The sequence below is a fragment of the Struthio camelus genome, chromosome 12 (assembly GCF_040807025.1).
Source record: "Struthio camelus isolate bStrCam1 chromosome 12, bStrCam1.hap1, whole genome shotgun sequence".
NCBI lineage: Eukaryota > Metazoa > Chordata > Aves > Struthioniformes > Struthionidae > Struthio > Struthio camelus.
In genome coordinates this window covers 23,111,411-23,129,721 of record NC_090953.1, presented here as the reverse complement: position 1 = coordinate 23,129,721, position 18,311 = coordinate 23,111,411, and the positions used below count along the sequence as shown (strand labels likewise).

Here is an 18,311-nt window from a genome sequence, read left to right as displayed (position 1 = left end):
GGCCCGCGTTGCTGCAAACGTTTCAACCGCGTCTGCCCAGGCTCTAATAAATCAGAGCTTTCTTTGAGTGCCAGCCACCAGAGTGAGGACCATGTTGCTCTGGGTGCGGTTTAGCTTTTGAGCCCGGGGAGCAGCCCGCCCGCCGGGGAGGTGAGACAACTCGGGCCGGGCCCCCGAGCCCTGAGCCCCGCCGGGGCATCTCGCCCCAGCTGCGGCTTCCCGAGACGGTGCCGAAGGAGAGGCTCCGGCCCGCCGCGCGCCGGCGGCTGCCCAGGTTCGGAAACGAGCTGCAAACGCGGCGCCTCCCGCGCGCGCGAGCCCCAACGCCCCGCCGGCGAGAGCGCGCAAGGGGTCAGCGCTTGGGCCAGCGTCGCTCCGCTGCAGCCGAGCGCCCCGGCGGCAGCCCGTCTTCCCGCGCCAGCGCGGCGAGAAACAGCACGCGGGAGCGCCGAACGACCCCGCTCCTTTGATCGCCGTCGCTGCTGCTGCGTGCACCGTCGCGCCGCCAGCAGCCGCGCCGCCGCCGTTGGAAGGAAGGGACGAGCGGCCCGGGGAGCAGGCGGCCGCCGGCCCTCCGGCCGTTATCCCGCCCGCCGGGCTGGCTACCTCCGCGCCGGGAGCGTGAGCGAGCCCCGCGGCCGGCGCCTCTGACCAAAACCCCAACAAACGAAAGAAGAGGGGGAAAAAAAAAAAAAAAAGTGACGCTGCGCAGGGGAATTGGGGGCTGCAAAGCTGCTTTTAAAGCCTCCGGCCGCCCCCAAAAAGGAGCAGGACGTTTTGCAGCGCGGGGCTGCTCGGCTCTGGAGGCGCCCGCGGGCGCGAGCAGCGGTTTCGGCCACCAAGAGGAAGGCTGCGAGCTACTAAAGCCGGGCTCCGCAATAAAACCTCCCCGACTTCCTCGGGCTTGAGCGGGACGCGAGGGCGAGGAGGGCGCTGCGCGGAGCCGGGGGCCTGCAAAGCTACGCGCGGCAGACCCCAGCTCCCCCCCGCCGCCGCCCTCGACCAACGCTGCCGCGAGAGCCAACAGGACCGGTCGGTCGTAGGATATTCATATACGTTGATGCAAACCCAACCAAACCACCCCCCCCCCCCCCAAATAACAACAACAAAAATGTTTCTCTGAATGAGAGCAAATAGGAACATTTACAAGTATTTCTGGCTCTGGCTTGGATCAAGTTAATGTTAAATAAAATAAAAAAAACCCCAAACAACAAAAAAAACCCTTCCTCTCCTAGATTATAAAAAAATAAGAATATACACATTCAAAGAGCTTATTACAGTATAAAATAACTGCGGCCCCGGGCCGGGCGGGGGCCAGCAGGGCCTGGGAGCCCAGCAGCCGGGGGGGCCGGGCGCCTTCCCGGCGCGGCGGAGCGGAGCTTTTCGCTCAGCGCGTCGGGGCCCGCCGCTCGCAGCCGGCTCCCCGTCCCCGCCGCCTCGTACCTAGCGTCCCCCCCGTCCCCCGGGAACGGCATGGCGGCGGCGAGACGACAGCACGACACGGAGCTGCTCGGACAGGTGCTCGTATATATGCATCTATACAGCCGCCGACGGTGGGCACAGCGAGGACAGGTTATATACACACATACGTACGGACGCACGGACGTGGCGGCAGGTAAGACTCGAGTGGGCGCCTCTTCCTAAGCCCCGGGCGAGGGCAGCACTGGAAGGAGGTGTCCCAGGGCTTTGGCGCGGAGCCCAGCCCTTCTCCAGATAGCTTTCACATGGTCCCACCGAAACAAAAAGAAACGGGGAAAAAAAAAAAAACCCCAAAACTGAACAAAACGAAAGGGAACACCACCTCCCCCAGCAACCCAAACCCCCCTCCCCGAGCACCCGGCGGCTCCGCGGAGAGGAGCCACCGCCCCCGCCCGCGTCGCTCTCGGCAGCCGCCCCCCGGCTCGAGTAAGGCACAGTTCGACGCCGGACGGAGCCTCGCCGCCGCGTGGCGAGCGGCCGGGGGGGCGGCGGGTCTCAGTGTCCCGGCGCGCTCCGCTGCGGGCCGGCGGGCGCGCGCTCCGGCAGCAGCAGGCCCTCGCGCTGGGCGTGCTCCAGGATGGCCGTGTAGCAGAAGTAGTACTGCTCGGGCGTCTGGATGCTGAAGGCGCGCTGCGTCCTCATGCGCAGCACCGTCTGGTAGACGTCCAGCGTGCCCACGTCCTGCAGCTGCGACAGGCAGATGTCCAGGGCGCAGAAGGTACCTGGCGGAAAGAGCGGCCCGTCGGCACGACCGTCGGCCCCGGGCTGGCGGCGGCGGCGGCGCGCCGAGCGGGCACCCGCCGGGCCCTCCCTCGGGCCGCCGGCACCCTGCGGCGCCGCCCGGCGAGGGTCCCTACCTGTGCGGCCGATGCCGGCGCTGCAGTGCACCACCAGGGGCGGCCCCCCCGGGTGACCCTTGCAGCGAGGCCCCAGGGCGCTGACCGCCACCCTCTGCTGCTGCTTCACGGCCCCCAGGAAGTCGATGAGGGTGGCGGCGGACGACGGCACGCCGTAATCCGGCCAGCTCAGGTACTGGAAGTGGGACACCAGGCGCCGCTCCCGGGTCTGGGCGGAAGCGGTGGCGTTAGCTCCCCCCACCGCCGCCGCCGCCGGGCCCGTCCGGACGGTCCGCGCGCCGGGCAGACGCCGTCCCGGCGGCCAGAACGGACCGCCGCGCCGCGTGCGTGGCCGGGGGCCTCCCGCAATCCCTGCCCGCTGGCTACGGCCACGCACCTCCGAGCTGTGCATCTCCAGGATGGTTTTCTTGTAATGGTTCAGGTTCTCCACGCCCAGGTTGGTGATGGTCAGGGCCCCGTGGCACACCTGGAAGTCCTTCTCCAGCGGCCAGTACTGGCCGCACTTTCTCCTGCCTCCCTCCTCCAGCCTGGAAACAAGGGAAGGGCGAGCTGGCTGCGCCCGCCTCGCCGCGGCGCAGAGGGTCCCCGGCCCCTCGGCGGTCCCGCGCCGCCACCGAGCTCCAAGCCGTCCCATCGGCAGCGCGCGGCGGTGGGGACCCCGGGAGCCCCGCACCCGCCGCCCACGCCACGTTCGGGGCCGCACCGCACCCGGCGGGGAAAGGGAGGCAAGGTGCCCGCAGGGCGCTCACCGGGTCGTCATCACGATCACCAGGACGTTCTGCTCCCACACCATGCGCCAGAAGTCCCCGTAGGTGTTTTCCAGAGGGCCTGCGGCGAGAGCCCCCGGGTGAGCAGGGGGCCCGGCGGGTTCGGGGAGGCCCAGCACAAACCCCGCTCGCCCCCGGCGGAGGCCACCCTCCGGCGCAGAGCCAGCAGCCCGCGGGGCTCAGCGCGGCCTCCCGGGGCACGGCAGCCCGGCCCCGAACCGCTGCGGCTCAGCAACGATCGCCCGGACTCTGCTCCACGCTGGTGCCCGCGCCGGGCGCTCTCGGCCCCCGGGGCTCGCGCCGCACGTCCTGCCTTTGCGCCGCGGAGGGCCCCAAACGAAGGGCTTCAAACAGCCAGCGCCTTCCGACCCGGCTCGCAAGCGCGCCCTGCTCCGCGCAGACGCCCGTTCGCACGTCCCACCGAGCACCTCTCACCCGCGCGCCCTGCACCGCTTCCAGGAAAAACCTCCGGGGTTCCCCGCCAGCTGGGCTGCCGAGACCCGGCCCGCAGACTCGGGGCACCCGGCGCGCCCAGGACCCCTCGTCCCCGCAGGCTGCACACAAACCGCGCGAGCTCAGCATCCCCAAACGCCCCGCCGCTACCCAGACCGGCCTCAGCGCTTCGGCGAGCGCTTCTCCAGCCGCTCCGCGCTGCCGGCCGGCTGAGCCCAGGCGCTGGGCCGCGAGCGGGCGCGCAGGAGCGGGGCAGGGCCCTCTCCTCCCTCCAGCCCGCGAGACCTTAGGCGGATCTCGTTGGCTTCGAAGGGCGCCCTGCGCAGGAACCTGCTGTCCTCAGAGCACTCGGGGCCCGGCAGCAGGGGAGCAAATACACCCAGAGAGGCGAGGGGACCTGCCAGGCGCCGCCACCCTCCCGGTCTATCTCCCCCCGCGTCCAGCCGCCGATGCTGGCGAGGAAGGTGAAGCCCACAGAGAAGCCAACACACGCACCAAGGGGAAAATTGCTCCCCGGCTCCCGCGGGGGCTCGGCTTGCCCCGGACACGCTCGGGCCTTACCTTGAGTCCCGATGTAAGCGTTCCTCTGCTTGTAGCCGTCCATGAAGCTCGCGTTGATGTAGTCGGTGAGCTGGGGGAAGAAAGACACACACGGCACGACCACTCCAGCGCACCACAGCCATGGAGGTCAGCATGGACCGCTACAGCGTCAATTCACCTGAAGCTACTGCCCAGCACACGCCACAAAGAGGCGAAAAGCCAAGTGATGAGCAAGCACCCGAAGTTCAACCTGATACTTAGTTGGGGGCCAACAGAAGCTTCCTCCCGCTACTCCAGGCGTGGGGACTGAAAACACGTCCAGGCCCGCTGCCCTGGAAGACGCGCGCAAACGGGTTGGGCTCTCCTCTGCTCTAATGCAGAGGGGGAGGAATGGAGAGAGGGGAAACGGGTGAGCCCACATTCGGGTCCCCTTTAAAACAACGGGGTCACATACGCTGCCGTAGCTCTAGCTGAAATAAGAGTAATAAGCTGCCGGTGGCCACGAGATGAGTGCGTACAGGAATCGCAGCCAGCGCACCGGCCAGGCTGCTGGAAATTGGGTGCTTGCTGCTCCCCAAGCGCCGGGGACGGGGAGGGGGCAGAGCAGGGCGGGCGGCTGGTTACGGACGCGGTGGCTAATAACCGCGGCAAGGGCAGGAGGCAGGACAGGACGGAGGAGAAACACGACCGGCGGGTTTCACGGGGCACCCGGACCGGCCGCAGGGGCTGGCTCACCTCCGGGCGGCTGTACGGCTTGGCCAGCTTCACGCGCGTTTGGTCCAGGCAGGGCACGTCCCCGTATCGGTTTTTCTCCTGGTTGTACGGCGCCCTGGCAGGCGGGGGACGGCGGCAGACGTGAGCAAGGACGTTTATTCACGCGAGGAAGGAGAGAAGGCAGCATCCCTCTCTCCGCGCGAGCCTACAGCGCCCGTAGCCTGGGCTCTGCTGCCATCACCTGGCCAAAGGCTCGGGAATCGGAGACCCAGCCAGGCCCTCGTCCCGCCGCGCCGCTGAGCGGGGCTCGGGGAGCGCCAGAGGCTCCGGCAGCATCACCGCGCTTAACCCACAGCGGAGGCTGGCCGCCCGCGGGCTGCCGCTCCAAAGGGCGGAGAGGGCTGCGCCGAAGGGGCAGGGAAAGGGCCACAGACGCGGCAAACGCCTTCCGGCCTTCGGGGACCCTTCGTTAACCACGGCGCCCCGGCCTGAACGCAGCGCGTCGGCCTGAGCCTCCAGGGAGGCCTCGCCAGCCCCGCGCGCGGAGGCCGCTGAGGAGGCCGGGGAGCGGCGTGCCGCCGCCGGAGCTGGCCGCGGCCGGCCCGGGCGCCAAGCCAGCGCCGCCCCGGTTTGGCGGGCCGATCGACGGGCGGGTCAGCCCTCAAGGCGGGCGCTCCCGCGCTTCCCCCCACCCTGCTCCCTTCCCCGCCGACTTACAAAGAGCAGATGAAGGTCCCGGCGGGACTCCTGCGCCGGATGTCCTCATACTCTTCGTAGATGCCGCGCTTCTGCTTGCGGGTGACGTGATCTAGCAGCTCCTGGACGGTGATGGATTTGGGCCCTGGGACGTGGACCGAGCCGTTGTCTTTGGGGGACACCAGCGGTACCAAGATGAGCTCGTCGAGGGGGTCGGGGTGGCCGTTCTGCTGGGGCAGGAACCGGCAGTTCCAGCTGAGAGGGTCCAGTTTGAGGGACCCGCCGAGGTACTCGGGGAGACACTCCCGGGGCAGGTGCTCCTTCAGCTCCGACATCTTCACCATCTGCACCTGCAGGAGGAGGCGGAGGGGCCGGGGTGAACGCCGAGCCTGGCCGGCCCGGGGGAAAGGAAGGACGGAGAGGGTTTGCTGGGGACGGGGCACGACATCTCCGCTCCGAAAGCTGGGAAGGAGTTCAGCCCCCGACCGGCTCTCGCGAGCAGCCTCTCGGGTTGCCGAGCCCCGCTCCCGCTCCCTGCCGAAACGGGGGCGCCGCCAGGGGCAGGGGCCAGCGCCGGGAGGAGGCCGCGGCTCCTCGCACCCGCTCCGCACCAGTTTACACCAGGCGCTTAATTTGCGAGCGGTTTCTAACGTGGCAGGAGGAACCCGAAATCAGAGGGGCAAAGTCCAGCTCCGGGGAGGCGTCGGGCCGGAAACATGAACCGTATCAGCAATAACGCCGATGCTGATGGGATTTTTCGGTACTGGAAACGATGCACGGGCTTAACTGCTTTGCCAGATAGGGACTGAGAGCAGGCTTTTACGTTTTCCTTTTTCTCCTGCATGTTCAAAACACGCGTTTCCTTTCCCTTTAATCATTTACCGTTTCCTCCGCTTGCTGCTGCTGGCAGCCTCACTGCAGAGGAAGAAATTGAGGGCGATTTCAAAAGGGGCGCAAATATTTGTTGAAAACACCCAAACAGGTCGGCCCCCAAGGAAGGAGCTCAGAGAACCTGCATCTCCCGCGGCCCAGCAGCTTTCCGTGGACGGGGCTGAGCGACGCACGCTGCCCACGCGATCCCGCTAGCTCTGTCCCCTTTGGGAAACAGCCCATCACCCTCCTCAAGGCTCGCACGGCGTTTGCGCGGCCTCCAGCGCAGCCAGACCCGCAAAGGTCGGCGGAGCCTGTACCCAGAGAGAAAGCTGCCGGGAGGTCAAGGAGGAAGAGCGGCAGAGCCGAGGCCCGGACCCAGCGGAGGCCCGACACCGCCGCGGCTGCAGACCCGGCTTCAACCCTCCGGGGCTGAAACCCACCGCGCTCGCGCAGCGGCGCGGTCCTGCTCGCCTGCCCGGCCTGCCGGGCGCTCGCAGCCCGGACGAGGGGGGGCTCAGCGCGGCGCGCAGCCCTCCGCACGCCGCCGAGCCGGCGTACCCCCGCCGAGCGGTGCCCCGGCGCCCCGGCCCCGCTCCACTCACCCGCTCCCGCAGCTTCTCCTTGAGCAGGAGGCTGATGATGGAGTAGGGCACGCGGAACCACACGGGCGCTCCCACGATGAACACCTTCTTGAGCCGAGCCGGGAAGGCGCCCTGCGGGTGCCAACGCGCACGGGTTTAGCTCCCGCTACGGGCTGGCCCCTCTCCGGCCGCCCGCTCGCTGCCGGAGGGGGAGCACGCCCGATCCCAGCAAAGGGTCCGGCACCCAAGGGTGGCCCGCAGCCGGGGAGGCGGCTGCTGCAAGCAGCTCCGCGGCTGGCGCCCAGCTCCGGACGGGCCCCAGCGGTGCCAACAGCCGCATCCGAAGCGTCTCCGTGCGCTACAGAGAGCGGGAAGCCCGGGAGCCTGGGTTTATTTTTACTCTCCGATATGGAGAGGGATGATTCCTTTGGAACAGGTGCACGATCGGCAGAGGGCTTGGCTCCGCGGATGAAAGGCGAAGCCTAGGAGCGGGGATCGCGCTGGGAACACGCCCCGGCGCGTATCTGCTGTTATGTCTTTTCCGGTGAAGGGAGGAGGCACATAACGCCAGCGTGATTAAAAAATAATTTGCATCTGTTTTCAGGAGAGCGTTGCCAGCCGCTGCGAGAGGAAGCCGGCAGGCTGCCAGCTGCCGCGCTGCCTCGCGCCGGCCGGCCGGAGCTGCCGCCGCCGCCGGCGGGACGAGCTAGCCCTGCGCTCAGCCTCGCGCGTCCAACACGCTCTCCCGGGGAGGTTCAAGAGACCCGCCGGGGCTGGAGGCAGCTCCTCGTAGCTGAGGAATGCAAAAACCAATCACGCACGGCCTGACAGCTCTTGCAAAACCACTGGACTTTGCAGGCTCGGCGAGCTATCAGCCCGCGCGCGCGGGCAGCCGACCAAGCTGGCGTTCGGGGGACGGGTGGGTGCAAACGGGGCCAGCAGACCCCCTGGAAGCTGGCCAAGCAGGGACACGGGGCGGCGCGGAGCGCGAGCCGAGCCCCGGGCGCCTGCGGGGACGCGGGGCCCGCCGGCTCCCTCCAGCATCCCGCCGCCGCCGCGAAGGGAGCCGCCCCGGCCCTTACCTTCAGCAGGTTGAGGATCTTCTTGCTGAGGTCCAGCTCGAAGTTGGTGTACTGTGACCCCGCCATGTCGTAGATGAACACCAGGCCGTTCCTCTGCGTTTCGAAACTGGGCGGCGGGAAGAGAGAGGGAGGAACGTCAAGCCAGCCCGCGACAGCCCGTCCTTCAGCTCACGGACGGGCGGGAGATTCGTCCCACGCTAGCCAAGGCCGTTCCCTCAGCTTATTTATCCCCATAAGAGTCCGCTCCTACGTTTCCAGGAGGACTCCTGCACCCAGTGCTCGTTTCCTCATTTCCTGGCTGCATCAGCTGCTCCACCACCTCTGCCCACAAACCCTACTTGCGCCGGCGTCTGTCCTTAGCCTCTCGGCTGCAACCCCCACGACAGCTACCTTTGCAAAAACAGGACGAGCCCAGCGCTCAGCGGGGTGCCTGCGCTCTGTATTTTTGGCAGGGCTCACGTTTGGCCTCCCCGGCGGCCGGAGCGCTTCCTCCCACGGCTGCAGCCGGCAGGCATCGCGGGCTCTGCCACGCTGCGAGCGTGAGACAGGCGCTCAGAGGCCGAGAGCGGCGGCAGCAGGATGGGGCTGGGGCGCCTGCGAAGGGGTTTAAAACCCGCTGCCCTTCTGTGCTCCGCAGACTATTTCCAAGGAGGAGGAGAGCTGCGCGTTAGCAAACTCCCCTAGGCCGTCCCGCCTCGGCACCGAACCCCGCGCGGACCATCTCGCCCGACTGTTCAAACAAGCCGATGCTTCTTGGGTAAGAAGTCACCGAATTAACTCCAGGCTGGTGAAAGACCCTTCTCTCCTCCCTTGTTTCCTTGAGCAAAGCAGCAGGCACGCGGACAGATTCGGCTGCGATTCCACGAGCGCTCGGAGGTCTCGAAGCCGGGGCTTTCCAAGGGCTCCCTTCGCCCGGATCGCACGCGTGCTTCGCGCCAGGCAGGCAAGGAGCTCGCTGCCGGCCGCGCGGGGCAGGGAGCGGACGCCGCGTCCCCTGCGCCGCGCCGGGGAAAGGGGGGGCCTGGGAAGCGCGGGGCGTCCGCGCAGCGACCCCGCTTTCACCCCGCCTTGTACCCGCCACGCACAGTTGCGGGTGCCAGGAGAAAGTAAACCGGGTTCCTCTTAAAAGGATAGAAAGCCAAGGGCAAAACGCTTTCAAAACGCCACTCATTTTGGTACGGAGGCTTTTGGACGGAGGCTTCAAGCAGTTTCAGTTTTACCCGCTGAAAAGATCAACAGGAGAAGAGAGACAGCGCAAAGCCTTTCCCTGCGAAGCCTTTCAAAGGGAATTAGCGAAAACCTCAACAAGCAGCAACCTCTCCACAAAGAGCGGACCCGGGGGCAGGAGAAAGCAGGAGACGGCCGGGACGGCCTGGTGCACCGTCGGCGTTTAACCCCCCCGCCCAGGACCGCAGAGGCCGGGGCACGAGCTGGAAGCGGCCAGCACTCGCCAACGCTCGGCCGCAGCCTCACCTTTCCACGGCTCTGTCCAGCAGGTAGAAGAGCGCCTGGAGCACCACGTGCTGCACGCTCTTGTTGGGGTGGTGCAGCTTGGCGGTGAAGAGGGCGATGGAGGCTCCCGAAGGGTCCCGCACGCTCTGGGGGAAGTCAGGGAGGAAGAAGAGGGGTCAGACGGGCCGTGCAGGGGACGAGGCCCCCCCGGGTGCTCGAGGACGCCCGTGCACAGGGTGCACCCTGCAGGGCAGCGCCGGGGCCGCCGTTCGGGGGGGGGGGGGCGCAGACGGGCTCGGGACCCCAGAGCGCACCGAGCGGCCGGCTCAGCGACGGCGGCACGCCGCCGAGAGCCAAGTTCGCTCGGGGGCCTCCTGCGACTCGAGGCCGGCTCCGAGCTCCGGCCAAAGCCCGAGCCGTCCCCAGGGAGGACGCACGGGGACGGGTCCGGCCCCCCCACCACGAGGAGCCAGCGCCAAACGCGGCCGGCCGGGGCTGCGCGGCGCCCCGCTCTCCCACCTACCAGGATGGTGAACTTCCCGCTGAGCAGCTCCGAGCGCAGCGGCTCCTCGTGCGGCTTCAGCTTCACGATGCCCTCCTTCAGGCGCGTCTCCTGCGGGGAAGGGAGCCGGCTGGGGGGGACGGCCGGCCCGCGGGGCGCCGCGCGGACCTGCCCTCCGCGCCGGCACGAGGGACGAGCGCCCGCCGCCCGCCGCGCCGGGCTGCACCCGCCTCCCTGCGACATCCAGCTCCGGGGGACGCGCGCCCGGCGCCGGGCGGACGCAGGAGGAGAGATCCAGGCGCTGGACGCGCGCTTTGAAACGAGCTTTCGCCCGAGAGGACCGTCTGCTTTCAACGTCACCGTCCGCTTCCAGGTCTCTTCGACCGCGCTCACATGGGCATCGGGGAGAAAGAAACCCCCGGACAGGGCCGGGGGAGAGCCGCCTGCTGCCTGGCCTTCCCCGGGTCCGACGGGTCTAGCTGGCCATTTCCAGCCCTAATCCTGCCCAGCAAAAACCCCCTCTGAGGCAACGGAGCCGGCTGGCTGCGCCTCAAGGCAGGCTTTGCCCCGCTGGGACGCCGGTGCTGGGGCTGGCGCCCGTCGGGGCGGCGGAGAGGAAGCGAGAAGCCAGCCCAGCTCTGGGACCGCACCAGCCTTTGCGGGACTAGGCACCGAAGGAAAGGCAAAGTCCGTTTTTGGCTGCAAGTCCCTGCCGAGGGATGCGCGTCCTCAGGAGGGGGTCGTCAGCAGGGACAAAAGCACTGACTGACACGGAAGGAGACGCGGGACCCCGGCCGGCGACAGCGCGGGCAGCTTTCCGCCCGCAGCCCCGTATCCGAGCCATGGCCGACGCGGCCCCGAGCCGCTGCGCCCGCCGTCGGGCGCTGACACCTCCTGCGACGCCGCAGGAGATGCTCTGCTTCCCCCCGCCCCGGCGCGTCCCAGCCCGGCCGGAGCATCCTTCGCGCGGCCCCGCGCCGCGGCCGGCAAGGGCAGCGACCCGCAGGCCGGCTTCGCGCAGCGCCAGCGGCTCGGAGGTCGGCTGCTCGCGCAGCCGGGGCCGAGCGGGGAGGGAAGGACCGGTTCCCAGCGGCGAAATCGAGCTGGGGGAGAGCAGGGCAGGCGCAGCGGCTCGCGTCCGCGGCGAGAAGCCCGGGCTCGGCCACGGCAGCGCGTGAACCGCCCCCGGCCTCCTCGGCCCGTCGGCAGCGCATCCCAGCGCCAGCAACCTCTGGCCCAGCAAAGCCCCGGCTACTCGGAAGCCCCGTGCCCCGGCGGGGAGTTGGGAATCTCCCTGAAGAGGCAATCGGGGCGCGACCCGGGGCGGGCACGGCGCGGAGGCACCCGCCAGGCCAGCCAGGAGGAGCGGCGGGCAGCTCCCGGCGGCGGGGCGCGCCGGCGGCTCTCCCGGGGGGGTTTTGCCGCGGCCCAACGCGCCCTCGGGGTTCGGCGGCGAGATAACGCTGGCGCCAGGAATGAAAGGGAAAACAAAAAGAAAAAAAAAAAAAGCAGGCTGGGGTGGTGGGGGGGGGGGGCCTGCAAAAGCCCCCCGAGCGGGCAGGGGCGCCTACCCGGTAGGAGTGGAAGAGCTCGATGGCCCGCAGCACGTCGAACTTCCGGGCCATGAGGAATTTGACGGCCACGTTCCAGGAAAGCGGGGACACATTGTACTGGCCCGTCCACTTGTTGATCTCTTCTAGGAACTGTTTGGTCGCCTGTTTGGGAAAGAGAGACACACACACACACACACACCACGTGCGGTGAGATAAGGCAGGAAGAGAGGCACCCGCGTTGCGATTTGCGGCTCGGCCGCCGCGCCGCCCGGTCGGGAGCACCCAGGGCAGGGGGACGCGCTGCGCTCCGGCTCCTCTGAGGATCCCACGGCGAGAAAACCCTGAAAAGCCACATCCCAGCGGGAGGGACGGACGGACACGACGCTCCTCCCGCAGCGAGAGCGGCCGGCGGCGCAAACGCGGCGGGCAGCGAGCAGGACCGCACTCGAGGGCTCGCGTTTCGGCGCGCTGCAACGGCTCAGGACGCGCGGTGCCAAGGACCGGCTTGCCCGGCAAAACCAGCCGAGAGCAGCTCAGCGCAGAAGGGCCGGGGACGCCCACCGCCCAGAGCCCCGCGCCGCCCCCTGCGCCGAGCCATCCCGCAGCGGCCGGCGGGGAAAATCGCGTGCAATTTAGCCGCCCCCCCCCGCCGAGACCGCCGGCGCCCAGCGCCGCGCCAAACCGCGAGGACCCAAAAAGCCCCAGGCGCGTTCGCCCGCCAGCCTAGCATCGCGGACCGATACACCGACCGCGTCGGCCCAGGCATCCCTTCGCTCTGTTTTACTGAGCGCCAGTGCCGCGCACCACCGCGGGCGGCCCCGCGGCCTCGCGCGCCTTCCCGGTCGGGTTTATCCGGCTGATGCAGCCGCAGCAGCAGCCTAAAACCTCCGTCAGCCACCGGGACGCAACGCTGCCACCACGGCGCTCGAGCCCCGCGTTCAACACCGCTCCGGGAGGAAAAAAACCCTCCCCGAAAAGGAAAATTAAATCCTGCTTTTTTTTTTTTTTAAATTTAAGCTCCCAAAGTCTTTGCGACGGAGTAAGATTAAAGTTTCCAAACGCTTCACCGAAATCCGGCCCTGGCGATTCACTTCCCCTGCAGCTACCTGCCCGAGCCCGAGCTCGCGGAGCTGCGGGGGCCGGGAGCCCCGCGCGCCGCCAAAACGAGCGTCGCCGTCGCCTTCGCTTCTCCTCTCTTTTTGGGAGCGCCGCGCGAGCCGCTAACCCGGCATTCGTTTCCCCTCCTCGTCCCGTTTGGCCCCGTGGGGCTTCCCCGGCGCTCGCAGGACAGAGGCGGCGGCGCGCCCGGCTGCTCGCCTGCCTCCCGCCCCGCGGCCGAGGGCGCTTCCGAAATGAAGGAATTTTCCACTCTCGCCGGCGCCCTCCCAGCGGCACCACCGCCCCAGGGGGCAACACCGGTCCCGCGGGCGCGCGGACGCACGCCGCCGCCTGCCCGCAGCCGACGTCTCCCAAGCGGTCCCCGTCCCTAGGAAAGGGGCCAGGAGGCGCGGGAAAAGCGAGGCCCTGGGCAGCCACCGAAGGCGGATCCGGCCGGCGCTCGGAGCAAAGACAGACAGAGTTCAAAGCGCTTTATAAGCGAGGCGAGCCTCTTAAAACTTGACGGTTTTCCAAAGGAAAGGCAGCCTTAGCGAGGCGGCGCCTTTCCTCCGGCGTCTTTTCTGCTCTTCAACCCAACTGCCATCAAGCCGCTTCACGCGGCCGCCAGCTTGAGGGCTCCGTGCCCCTCCATCACCTCCGAAATCCTCTTCCGAAGGCACCGAGGCCGCGCCAGCGGCTTGCCGCTCCTTCCGAGCCGCGTTTCGGTGGCTGCTCGCGCATCGCGAGGAGAAAACCCCGAAACCCGAGGCGCGGGTTCCTCAGCGCTCCCGGGCGAACGGCGGCCCGCGGCGGACGGCGGCGGCTGCCCGCGCCGCCAGAAGGGCCGCTGGCGGCGACGCCAACGCCGGCCGGGCGCAGCCTCGCCCGGCGCCCCGCTGCGTTTTCGGCCCCGCCGGCGCCCGCGCAGCCAGGAACGGTTCGCCGAAGGAAGCGGGCAAGGTCAGCTCTCGCTCCCCCTCAGCCCGCGGGCGAAACCCGGCTAGGAGAGGTCTAACCTCCGCGCTCCCCGGCCGCTTTACGCGGATGTTTTAAGCCCGCGCGTCGAAAAGCCCCGCCTCGGGGATCCCGCTCCGTGCCCGGTCTCACCCCCAGCCCGCCAAGGGAAGGGCGGCTCCTCTACCGCCACGGCTTCGGGTCCTTTCGGCAGCGAGGGGCCGTCGAAACCTCCAGCGCCGCGCCGCTCCCGGACCGCAGCGGGGACCGGCCGGGGACGAAAAGCAGCCCTGCTAACAGATCCGCCAGAGGCCGGAGGGAGAGGCGCGCGGGAGCGCGGCCGGGCCACCTCGGCGCGCCCGCAGCCCGGGAACGCCGCTCGCCGCCGCCCGGCCGGCGCCAGCAGGGAGCCCCGTTGCCGCAGTCGCACCCGCCGGTGTCGTAAAGGACGCTCGTCTTGGGCGCGCCGGCGCCGTCGACACCCCTGCTCGGCCGCGCGGGACCCAGGCCGCGAGCTGGTCCTGCCCGCGGCGCCGGCCGCCGCTGCGCCGGGCAGCGGGGCAGCGAGCCCGCTCCCGCCCGCCGCTCCCACCGGGAAGGCATCGCGAGCCGGGACCGGCCGGAGAAGCGGTTCCTCCCGCTGGCGGACGCCTCTCGCGCTGCCGGGGAGCGAGCGGAGGGAACCCTGAGGGCCCGCGGGGACGGGGCGGTGGGAAGAGCGCCCGGAGCGGCACAACCGGCACCAGCCAGCGCTTACCCATCGCACCACGAGAAGAGAGGAAATTCTGCTGTTTTGGCTTCAAAGGCAGCGAGGCCGGACCCAACCTCCCCCCTCTTCCTCCAGAAGGCCACCAGCGCTGCGCGCAGCCTCCTCCCACCCCAGCCCGCTGCTCCAGCCCGGGAGCTCTTAGCACAAATACCCCCTCGCTTTCTCCATCCAGCGTCCACGCGGCGGGCCGGGAGCGCGGGCTGGGTCCCGCTGCCACCCCAGCCTCCTGCGACAGCGGGCGCGATCAACAGCTGAATCCCGACGCTTACCCGCAGCCAACCTTCACAAGGCTGCTCCGGCCCCCGGTTTCCTGCAACGCCGGGTCCGTACCCCCGCGTTTTCTCTGCCGCCAAACTCTCCCGATGTTTGCAAGGGAGTTAGGGCTGCGGAGCGCCCCGAGGCGCCAGACGGGAGACGTCGTGACCCTGCGGGTCCCCTTAGGGCGCCCGCGGCTGAGCGGAGGGAGGTGCGGAGGGGGCGCGCGCCGAGCGGCGCCCCTCTTCCCGCGGGCCGGTTCGGGCCCCCGCCGCTCAGCGCCAAGCGCCCCGGCGTTGGGCGCCTTTGCTTTTGGGGAACCGGGGGTTACCGTACCGACCCCCGGCGAGGGTGGGAGCAGCCGCTTCCCGGCGTCGCTCCCCGGATGCCGTAGCGCCGAATATCGTTTGAAGGAGAGAGAAATTTAAAAAAATAAATAAAAGCAAGCAGCGGGAAGGCAACGCTCCCCCCGCTAACCCGGTCGCTTTTCGCTGCTGCCCGGCAGCGCCTCGGCCCCGGCGGCGGCTGCAGCGCCCGGCCCGGCCCCGGCGCCGAGCGGGGCCGCAGCCTCCGCCGTGACGCAAGGAGGAAGAGGGCACGTCACGGGTGGGGAGGGGGGGGCGGGCCGTGGGAAGGGCGTGCACGCGCATCCCCACGCCGCGCGGGCAGCCCCGCAAAGGGGGCGCCGGGGGCTTCTCCTCGGGGGTCGCCCCGCTGGCGAAAATAACCCTGCACGGGGGGAGGGAAGGGAGAGAAGGGGGAAGGTTTGGGGGGGGGGGACGGACGTGGGGCAGGAGGCAGCCCCGCCGCCCCTCCCCGGGCCGGACACGCGGCGGCGGGGCTCGAACCGGCGGCCCCGGGCGGGGAGGGGGCCGGGGGCCGCGGCGGGGCGGGGGGTGGGGGGCGCCCGGCGGTGCCCTACCTGCTCCTCCTCGGCGCTCAGCTCCGCGGCCATGCTGCGCTGCGCCGCCCGCTGCTGCTGCCGCCGGGCCGGGCCGGGCCGGGCCGGGCCGCGGCGCTCGGCACCGGGCTAGGCGGCGGGCGGGCGGCCCGAGCCCATCCCGGGGGCCGGCGGCGCTGCGGGCACCGGCCCCTCCCGGCCGCCGGGCGAGGCCACACGCACGGCGAGGGCGGCTCCGCTGCGGACGGCGGCGGGGGGGCGGAAGAGCAATTCGGAGGAAAGTGCCAAAAAAAAAAAAAAAAAAAAAGGAGCAAGAAAGCAAACGCCGGGAAGTTTCGCTCGGCCGCCGCGGGAAGCGCCGGCTGCCCGCTCCGCTCCGCCGGGCTCCGCGCCCCGGGCCCGCGGCTCCCTCCCCGCGCCGCGCCGCGCCGCTCTGCCCCGACGGGGGCGGCGGCAGGAAGCGCCCGCAGCCCCCTCCCCTCCCTCCTTCCCTCCCTCCTTCCCTCCCTCCCCTCCGCGGCCGGCCCCGCCGAGCGGCGCGGCGGCGGCAGCAGGCAGGGAGCCGGGCAGGCGGCCAGGGCCAGGCAGGAGACAGGAAGCCCTCCCCGGCGGGCGGGCGGGCGGGGGGCGCCGGCTCGGCAGCCCCGCCGCGGAGGCAGAGCGGGCGGGAGCCGCCGCCGCGGGGAGACCGCGCTGCCTCGGCCCGGCCCCCCCGGGGCACCGCTACCGCCGCTGGGCGTCCGCCAACGCTGCCCGTGCAGCCCTACGAAAGGGATAACGCGGCCCGAGGGGAAAGCCGCAAGAAAAGGAAGGACCGGTGAGCTGGAAAGGGTCCCTCGGGGCCCTCGCTTTCCGGGCTGGGGGAGCCTGACACAGAACACCCTCCCGTCCAGGCTTCAGGAGGAAAATCCTATGGCCACCCTGTGTGTTTCTACCAGGCCGCCACCCAATGCAATACCAGGAGGCAAGTCTTAAGAGTCAAAGCTTTCTGGGGCAGAAACATCAGCCCTTTTTTTCAGCGTTCGTACAGCGCCGAGCGCATCAGAGCTACGCTAGCAGCTGCGGCCGGGGGACCGCGGTCCGCGCGCCCCGCGGCTCGGCTCCTCCGGGCAGAGCCCCTGCAGCAGAGCCCTGCGCCTCCGGCCGGCCCTTCCTGGCGGTGGCTGGCAGAGGCGTCCCCCGCGGTACTGCCGCCGCCGCGGGGCCGCCTGGGCAGGAGCGGCAGGCGTACGGGCTCCCGCTGCGCTAACGTTACTCCCAGGTTTCCAGCTCTTTCTCTGCGCTCCCTCCTCTGCGAACCCTAAATAGCCTTTCCGGGTTGGGGACGGGTGTCGCTGCCTAGAGACACCCAATACCTGCGAACCAGGACAAGTACGTACCTATCGTTCCTCCGCTGTAGAGCGGGAAACGCGAGGAAGCCAAACGGCCCCCCGGGGAAGCTGCCGTACAGCGTTTGATGTAACGCTGCTGAGTACAAGGGTCGCAGCCAAAGCAGCAGAAAGAAGGATTTCACTTTGAGCAGGAATTAGGCCAGCAAACTCCACCAACAGGCCTTTCCCTCCCCGTCCCGTCGCGTTACAGCCGACCAGCGTCCCGGGCCCCCGTCGCCGGAGGAGAGGAGCGCTCGTTGCGACCCGGGGGCCGAGGCATCCACGGACCGATCCTCCGCCGAAGGTGCCGCCAGAGCCAGCCGCGGCTCGGGGGAGCTGCCGGGGACGCCGGAGGCCAGCTGGCATCCAGGCAGGCCCCCGCGCGGGAGCACTTCTGTGCCCCGACAACCAGCTCACGTTGCCTCGGGGGGGCCAGGCCCGGCGGAAAAGCCGTACCCACGCGGGCCTCCACGGCTGGGACAGGGGGACATTTTGTTCAGCCCATGAGGACTGCCTTGGCAACTTGCCCGCAGCCAGAGCCTTTGCACCTCGCTGGGAGAAAATGGAAGAAAGGCCGGAGGGAACGGGCTGAGCTCTGAGTGGGATGCGATGGCGAGGGCTGTCTCTCTGTCTCTGAGACCCCCCCCCCTCCGCCCCCCAGGCCACATCTACAGGTGGAGCTGCCTACTAATCTGTCCTGCCCTAGAGGTTAGCCTCCAGCGGGTGCCGGTGCTCCCTGTACCGGCGGGAGCGTAGAGCACCCCTCCCCGGTCACTCTTCCAGTTGGGAGCAGGGCAGGGAACAGCTGGGAGCAGGATCGCACCCAGCACATAAAATAGTCACAGTAACAAACTGCGTTGGCCTCGGTGACTTCCGTTTGACACCCTCTCTCCAAACACAGGCTTTCGTTTCCAACAGGAATTGTAACACAAATATTTATTTCTCCAACCCAGCTCATGCTTTTAAAAGGGAAACTATGCAGCATCATCTGGAGCAGGCGGAAAGCTGCAGTTGCTTCCCTCTTGCTCTCCTCCGCTGGTCAGAGCAAGCAGCTGAAGGAAGCCCCTTTGCAGCTGTGGTTCATCTCCTGCCCGTGCCTTTCCCCTTGCTAGAGGACCTTGAAAGATCGCTGAAGGACAGCACAGAGGCTGTAACTCGAGCCGCAGCTTTCGCTACCCTAAGGGATGCGCAAATCTTACATCCAGATGCCCAGCTCAGGGTTTAATTAGCGTTCAACCCGACAGAAGAAAAGCCGTGGCGAGTTCAGGCTGGATGCTGCATCCAGGCTGGTGCTCTCGCTGCTGTCCTCCAGCAAAGCCGCTTCTGCAGTTGCGAATGGCGAGAGGCGGTCCAGGTGTTTGTCCTCTTCCCCCCCCGAGCAACAGCTTCACCTGCTAAATATAGCCAGCAGTCTG

The 18,311-nt window shown here is 69.0% G+C and overlaps 1 protein-coding gene across 2 annotated transcripts in view; it reads right to left on the bottom strand.

The window, feature by feature from the left end:
• Positions 1 to 1,507: 1,507 nt before the first annotated feature.
• The window catches only part of LOC104143388 (tyrosine-protein phosphatase non-receptor type 9), a 28,168-nt gene continuing 11,364 nt past the window's right edge, over positions 1,508 to 18,311 (bottom strand). For both annotated transcript variants that reach the window (XM_068958541.1, XM_068958542.1), the window contains 12 exons: positions 11,568 to 11,711; positions 10,018 to 10,107; positions 9,516 to 9,640; positions 8,043 to 8,148; positions 6,982 to 7,092; positions 5,528 to 5,856; positions 4,832 to 4,925; positions 4,118 to 4,187; positions 3,086 to 3,164; positions 2,713 to 2,863; positions 2,337 to 2,544; positions 1,508 to 2,201 (listed from right to left, as the gene is read on the bottom strand). In XM_068958541.1, coding sequence (XP_068814642.1) covers positions 1,975 to 2,201; positions 2,337 to 2,544; positions 2,713 to 2,863; positions 3,086 to 3,164; positions 4,118 to 4,187; positions 4,832 to 4,925; positions 5,528 to 5,856; positions 6,982 to 7,092; positions 8,043 to 8,148; positions 9,516 to 9,640; positions 10,018 to 10,107; positions 11,568 to 11,711 — 1,734 coding nt within the window. In that variant the 3' untranslated portion in view covers positions 1,508 to 1,974. The remainder of the gene's footprint in view (positions 2,202 to 2,336; positions 2,545 to 2,712; positions 2,864 to 3,085; positions 3,165 to 4,117; positions 4,188 to 4,831; positions 4,926 to 5,527; positions 5,857 to 6,981; positions 7,093 to 8,042; positions 8,149 to 9,515; positions 9,641 to 10,017; positions 10,108 to 11,567; positions 11,712 to 18,311) is intronic.